The sequence below is a fragment of the Salvelinus namaycush genome, unplaced genomic scaffold (assembly GCF_016432855.1).
Source record: "Salvelinus namaycush isolate Seneca unplaced genomic scaffold, SaNama_1.0 Scaffold1490, whole genome shotgun sequence".
In the NCBI taxonomy this organism is placed as follows: Eukaryota; Metazoa; Chordata; class Actinopteri; order Salmoniformes; family Salmonidae; genus Salvelinus; species Salvelinus namaycush.
The window spans coordinates 7,576-14,640 of NW_024058220.1; the positions used below are offsets into that span (position 1 = coordinate 7,576).

Consider the following 7,065-nt stretch of genomic DNA (forward strand, 5'->3'; position numbering starts at 1 on the left):
AGTAATATATCCCCAATAGGTAAAGCACTAGTAATATATCCCCAATAGGTAAAGCACTAGTAATATATCCCCAATAGGTAAAGCACTAGTAATATATCCCCAATAGGTAAAGGACTAGTAATATATCCCCAATAGGTAAAGCACTAGTAATATATCCCCAATAGGTAGACCACTAGTAATATATCCCCAATAGGTAAAGCACTAGTAATATATCCCCAATAGGTAAAGCACTAGTAATATATCCCCAATAGGTAGACCACTAGTAATATATCCCCAATAGGTAAAGCACTAGTAATATATCCCCAATAGGTAAAGCACTAGTAATATATCCCCAATAGGTAAAGCACTAGTAATATATCCTCAATAGGTAAAGCACTAGTAATATATCCCCAATAGGTAAAGGACTAGTAATATATCCCCAATAGGTAAAGCACTAGTAATATATCCCCAATAGGTAAAGGACTAGTAATATATCCCCAATAGGTAAAGCACTAGTAATATATCCTCAATAGGTAAAGCACTAGTAATATATCCCCAATAGGTAAAGCACTAGTAATATATCCCCAATAGGTAAAGCACTAGTAATATATCCCCAATAGGTAAAGCACTAGTAATATATCCCCAATAGGTAGACCACTAGTAATATATCCCCAATAGGTAAAGCACTAGTAATATATCCCCAATAGGTAAAGCACTAGTAATATATCCCCAATAGGTAAAGCACTAGTAGGATATCCCCAATAGGTAAAGCACTAGTAATATATCCCCAATAGGTAAAGCACTAGTAATATATCCCCAATAGGTAAAGCACTAGTAATATATCCCCAATAGGTAAAGCACTAGTAATATATCCCCAATAGGTAAAGCACTAGTAATATATCCCCAATAGGTAAAGCACTAGTAATATATCCCCAATAGGTAAAGCACTAGTAATATATCCCCAATAGGTAAAGCACTAGTAATATATCCCCAATAGGTAAAGCACTAGTAATATATCCCCAATAGGTAAAGCACTAGTACCCCCAATATCTACAACTAGTATTCCTTCCTAAACGTCCCATCGCTGTATCGCTACCTGTGTCCAGACAGACACCGGTGGCTTGGATGCACTCAGGCTTCTCTCCATTGTACACCATGCATATAAACTGCAGGCAGTAGATGCCGATGTCCAGCAGCGCCCCTCCTCCCAGCTCCTTCTCCACCGCTCTGGGCACGTGCATGAGGGGCACCCCAAAGTCTGCCTTTACCATCTTCACCTCACCCACCTCCCCCCGAGACAGCAGGCGCTCAATCTCCAGAGAGGCTGGGAAGAAGCGGGTCCACACTGCCTGGAGCATCAAGGGAGGAGGAGGGAGAGCACTATGGTTAAACACATATACATGAGCAAAGATGAATAAAGTATTATTTTTAACACAGTCACACGGGGCTGCCTTCACCTGCGTGCTGTTGAAACACTGGCTGGGTATGTGGCGTGGTCATAATGACACAAGTGTAACAGTCCCTATTACCTCCATGAGAAACACGTTGTTCATCTTAGCAGAGGCCACCAGCTCTTGCACCTCTCTGAGGTTCATGGCCATAGGCTTCTCACACAGCACATTCTTCTGGGCCTTCATGAAGAGCATGCCAACTGGCAGGTGGTATGGGTGGATGGTGCCCACATATACCACCTCTACCCACACACAGTGACAATGAGGAGACAGGATTAAGGATACATTTGAAAGAATTAGTAGAGGAATACATGTTATTACTGGACATGAGGCCGTTAAAAACAATGGCATAATAAAATGCACTAATAAACACTGTTCTGGCGCATATTACACACGCCGAGAGGGACATTAAGCACCTGAGGTGACGGCTAGATTATGTTTGAGACAAGACACTGACCAATCTCTGGATCTCTGGCCAGTTCCTCGTAGCTGCCATAGGCTTGAGGGATGCTGTGCTTCTTTGCAAACTCCTGAGCGTCCTGTAGTTTCCGCGCTGCCACAGCAACAATCTAGGGAAGACCAAAAGGTGGGCTTTTTCATTCATTCATCACTTTACATTTGCAACATGTTTGTAGCCCGTGGCACTTTTAAATAAGCCACTTTCACATTTCTATATTACATTTCCCCTCATGCTCATTTAGTTCGAGTTTTACGGTAAATCATTCATTTGTGCAGAGAATACCGTGTGGCATTAAACGAGAATGTAATGTCAGCAACTCGAAAAATTCATTACAATAGGCCACATTGTAACTGTTACAATCTACTTAAAGTTAACTACATGGGTGCGGTACAACCTTCTGATTTCTGATCATAAAACGGGTGGGTATAATTTGTTGAACGTTCCAACAGGAATCTGTTCCAAAAACTTCGTAAAGTACAAGGTTGCCAACAAACAACGCATACAACAGTTCAGATTATTCACGTCCATTTGAAACTCCACGCCGACGATAGCAAACTGAGGCTTGAACACGACCACAATAAAGTCTTTGGTGGTGGGTGTCACTGTCTACTGTAAACGGGTACAAGTACCTGATGGTCTCCGGGAGGGAGGGTTTTCAGTGCCACTGTAAAATCATGGCTGATTTTCCCGGCGCTACAGATTCCCCACCTGGTTGCCATATTGGCGTAGAAAACATGTAACTATTAGCCAGCAGGTGGAGACAGACACTGTCTCGAGGTAGCGTCATTGATGCGAGTAACCAACCAGTCGTGTTCGGAATATTACAAATACATCCGGGTATATCAAGCACACACGTTATAAAACACTGGTGCGGCAGTAACGTACATTTACCAACAGATGGCATCAACGTGCCATTTTACACCCATAACAGACCGAGGTTTGGTGCTGATTTTTATTGTGTTTAATGAATAAATTATGTTCATATTTTGCATTAGGCCTACAACACTTCAAATCTTTAATATAAAATATTTGAATTACTTTTAGATTACATTATTTCCCCATGTGCTGCTTGGTGTACTGAAACCTAAAAGCTGGCCATGGTAGCCGATGTTGTCAAATGTGCCATATCTAAACTTGCTGACTCATCAGGCCTTTTTTCCACCCATGACCTTGGGTAGCAAAGTCATTGGTCATTGTTTACTCAGACAATAGTTTTCAATTTGGGGGTCCGACAATGTGTCTATGACAATTCGTTTTTTCTCCAATTTCGAATGTATTCTGACTGATGGTCACCCTCTTAGGATGATCTTGTCACCTCATGAAATAAACCTCACCATGACAATCAGTGTCCTTTATTGAACCCATCAATCATACACTTCACTGTGACAGACTTTGGTACTCTTAATTTAACCTGTCAGTCTTAGCAGCTCACAGTAGCCTACTAATCAACTCAGGCTTCCTTGTCTTTATCGTCATCGTGTTCAAATGTGTCTCTCATCAGGTGCAAGCTGTTTAGGGCTAAGTCATGAGGGGATCATATACACTCAGGGATTAATCCCTCCCTCCTGCCTCAAACAGCTCTGTCCATGTCCAGGCCCTGTGGCACAGGTCAGATGGACCATGGTCGAGTGGCGAGTGAGGGGTGGTTATTGGCGGTCCTGGTTGAAGACCACTCCCACTTGTTTCCTGCACTCATCCATAACCTCAGTGAGCAGGGCCGACTCAGACAGGGGCATTCTGGGGCTCTCCTTCAGTCCTGCGGAAGAGAAGGAGAAATTGACTGACTCTATTGTAAGCAGAAATTGACTGACTGTATTGTAAGTAAAGGTTCAGGTTGGAAGCAGCATGTATAACAACTATGTTATTGTTTATTTGACTGTTTTTACTGTTTATTTTCTAGGATCTACCAACAGCATTGCAATTGAATTGTTGTTGTATATCTGTTCAAACAAACACTCATCTTAGAACAGAGAAATTGTGTTTTTCTCTGGTAAAACCTTGCGAGCCACCATACCTTTGAGCAGGCACTGCCTGACTTCCTCAGCCTCGTAGCGCAGCCCAGTGCTGTTAGTGAAGTTCAGAGGTAAGGAGGGCTCAGGCAGGGGGTACTGTGTCGTCTTCCCATTCACCTCCAGTGTGGTGGGACAATGCATGGGACCTAGAACCTGAGAGGACATGAAACAGCCATTATGTTTTATGTGTATACTTATCAGCATATGCATTAATAAATAATACATCTCAATGAAGTCTCAATCAGGGACATACTATAGATCAGACATTGTTTAGCATTTGTTGGCTCTTTCATCGCTATATTACATTTCCCCTAAATGAAGATAAAACAGACTGGGCAGTTTAAAGGTTGATTCAGTAGCAACATACCCTGATGGTGCCCTTTGTTCCGCTGATGGTGGCGTCGTTAGGCAGTGTAACAGCGATGGAGAAGAAACAGCAAGCCAGCCTGTTCCTGGGAAACTTCATCACCACCACCATGGACTCATCCACTCCTGTCAAACATCAACAAGTCAAACAGAAAGTTAGCCCTTTACACTTCAATAAGTAATTAATTATTGTCGTAGGCCTAGTTAATACTGACCCCAATGCTAATCTGATCCTTGGGTTGTGCCCAATTCCAAACTCATTGTCCCCATCCCACCCTCTCTGGTTTACTTGACCGGTACTTGGCTTACATGACCAGTGAGTAGTATCTTGTGATAGATTGTTAGCGGGCCAGCACGGACAGGATATTTGGTACTACACGTAGGTGCCAAGATTAATACCTGAGTTGAGAAGAACTCCAGTGGCATGGATGGACTCTGGCCTCTCCCCGTTGAACACCATCAGCACAAACTGCAAGGTGTAGACCCCAATGTCCAGCAGAGCGCCTCCTCCCAGCTCCTTCTCCACCGAGCGGGGGATGTGAAGCTGAGGGGAGCCAAAAGAGGCCTTCACCAGCTTTATGTCGCCGATGGCGTCCTCAGCCAGCAGCCTGCGAACCTCCCTGTGCAGTGGGAAACAACGGGACCAGATGGCCTGGGAGAGGACAGAGAGAGACCATCACCTCACAGAGTGGACAGACAGTTCCTTTCTATACCTCAACTTGGTCATTTCTACAACAGCCCTCATATTATCAACAAAATCCGGCCATATATTTGCCAGACCTTGGTTCAAATATATGTGTATTTGAGGATATGGTATTTAAAATACTTTTTTCTGTGTATTTGAGTATTTTCAAATCCACAGCCCAAAACAAGTACTTTTATTTGAATATTTCAGTGGTTATTTGTTAACACCAAATAGTCTACCAAATTGTATTTGATAGTATTTTCAAATACCCTTTTCAAATAATATATTCAAATACCTGGGTTAAATGTATGGGAGTGTATTTGAGTATTTTCAAATACTTTGCAAGTGTATTTCCAAATACTTAGCTACTTGTCTTTTCAAATAAAATATATCTGAATACTTACTTTGCATGTACAGTATGTGAAAGTAATTTAGATATTTGAAATAGTATTTGAGCCCAGGTCTGATATGTGCTACAACAATGTGACAACAGTACAAATGGTGAGAATCAAGCAATAAATCATGTTAACAGACAGAGACACATTTATGGAAACCCCAATTCTCATTGAGCCTTTCCCACACCTCCATGAGAAAAACGTTGGACTTCTTGGAGGCAGCAATGAGGTCCCCCACCTCCCTGGAGTTCATGGCGAAGGGCTTCTCACACAGCATGTTCTTCCCTGCGTGGAGTACCAGCAGGCCCAGGCGCCAGTGCTCCGTGTGCAGCACGCCCAGGTACACCATGTCTGCAGGGACAGTCACACAGTACACAAACTGGAGGCTGATTTTCAAACAGTTACGTCATTAAGCCATTATCTGTGGCTGCACAGACAGACCCTCTGAGGCTGTTAACCCACCAATCTCTGGGTCGTTGGCCAGCTCTTCATAGCTCCCATAGGCCTTGGGGATGCTGTGCTTCTTGGCAAACTCCCGGGCACGCTCCAGACTCCTCGCAGCCACTGCCACTATCTGGAACGAGAGGGGAAAACACACAGACATTCATCACTTCTAGGCAAGCTGTCAGTGCCGACGGAGAGAGAGAGAGAGAGAGATAGGCAGGAGGAAGAGAGACATCCAGCATGTGAATCACAATAGAATGTGTTTGTTTGTTTGGGTGGAGTGGAGTGGGGTACCTGGTGGTCTCCAGGAGGGAGGGTTTTCATGGCCACACTGAAATCGTGGCTGATCTTCCCCGCACCGCAGAGTCCCCACCGGGTCGCCATGTTGAACAGATGGTAGTTGGCAGGTAAGAGGGGCTGTGCCTGGGCCTTGGGTCAGAGCTGGGGAGAGCAGTTGTGACCTTGTGGAGTGCTAGGTAGTCAGATGTAGTGGAGCTCCACAGCGTGTCCACAGAGCTGGTAGCTTCACCCTGAAGAGCTGCTGCTGCATTTATATGCTGGAGAGGCTGGGAATGTCAGCTCTCCACTCTGCTGCCCCTCGAGAGGCGGGTGTATCACACACACACTCATACATATGCGTAAGCATACACACACACACACATATGAGCACACACACACACACGCACACACACACACACAACCCTCAGAGCACCACCACAGGTTCATACAGTCATGTAATGCTGCTGCTGATACAAGTCTCTTACAACCAGGCCAAAGCGGTTTGTACCGGTTGTCTCTGACAATCTGTAACAGAACAGTTCAATGGAATGCTCCAGCAACATTAGCATTATGGGGAACTGAACGGTTTAATGTGTAGAGACATACTCACTTTGCCCTCACATAATCACTGTCCCAGAACGCTGCAGGTCAACCTGGGGAAGCTGGAGCTATTAGGAAGGAGGTAGGGGGCTGTGATTAGGTATTGATTCGCCTGCAAGGGCTTGACAGCAGCACACAGGCCAATGGTTAAACTGGAGCCACACAGGGACCACTGGGGTGAACAAGTAGGCTATGCAGTGTTCACAAGCTCCCATAGGAACACACAGTACAGCCAAGCACAGTTGTTTAGCTGCTGGTCAATACACTGAGCTAGGATGACTATGGAAATGAGAGAGCTCAGTTGCCCCTGGGCTAAACATTAAACAGTTATGACAGATTCATTACCAGAACGGATAAACAGATGAATTACCAGAACGGACCACTAGATGGCAAC

At 44.5% G+C, this 7,065-nt stretch overlaps 2 protein-coding genes across 2 annotated transcripts; both read right to left on the bottom strand.

Moving 5' to 3' along the window:
- Positions 1–1,054: 1,054 nt before the first annotated feature.
- Positions 1,055–2,643, bottom strand: LOC120036864 (trans-1,2-dihydrobenzene-1,2-diol dehydrogenase-like; the record flags this gene model as incomplete). The annotated part of the gene is made up of 4 exons (XM_038983160.1): positions 2,520–2,643; positions 1,888–1,999; positions 1,509–1,672; positions 1,055–1,328 (listed from the first exon to the last, which is right to left on the bottom strand). Coding segments are annotated over exons 1-4 (640 nt in total), but the record flags the coding sequence as incomplete, so codon positions are not given.
- A 583-nt stretch (positions 2,644–3,226) lies between these two features.
- Positions 3,227–6,320, bottom strand: LOC120036866 (trans-1,2-dihydrobenzene-1,2-diol dehydrogenase-like). The gene is made up of 7 exons (XM_038983162.1): positions 6,087–6,320; positions 5,811–5,922; positions 5,536–5,699; positions 4,668–4,920; positions 4,270–4,394; positions 3,905–4,055; positions 3,227–3,646 (listed from the first exon to the last, which is right to left on the bottom strand). The coding sequence occupies exons 1-7, from the start codon at positions 6,174–6,176 to the stop codon at positions 3,537–3,539; spliced, it is 1,005 nt and encodes a 334-aa protein (XP_038839090.1). The 5' UTR covers positions 6,177–6,320; the 3' UTR covers positions 3,227–3,536.
- Between the last annotated feature and the right edge of the window lie 745 nt (positions 6,321–7,065).

What these genes read in the sequence shown, in the direction of transcription:
- LOC120036866 (XM_038983162.1), bottom strand. Translation starts at nt 6,176, where the DNA reads ATGGCGACCCGGTGGGGACTCTGCGGTGCGGGGAAGATCAGCCACGAT. An exon ending in GAACAAAGGGCACCATCAGG is followed by an intron (nt 4,056 to 4,269) that starts GTATGTTGCTAC and finishes ATGTCCTCTCAG; the next exon opens with GTTCTAGGTCCCATGCATTG. An exon ending in CAGGCAGTGCCTGCTCAAAG is followed by an intron (nt 3,647 to 3,904) that starts GTATGGTGGCTC and finishes TCTCTTCCGCAG; the next exon opens with GACTGAAGGAGAGCCCCAGA.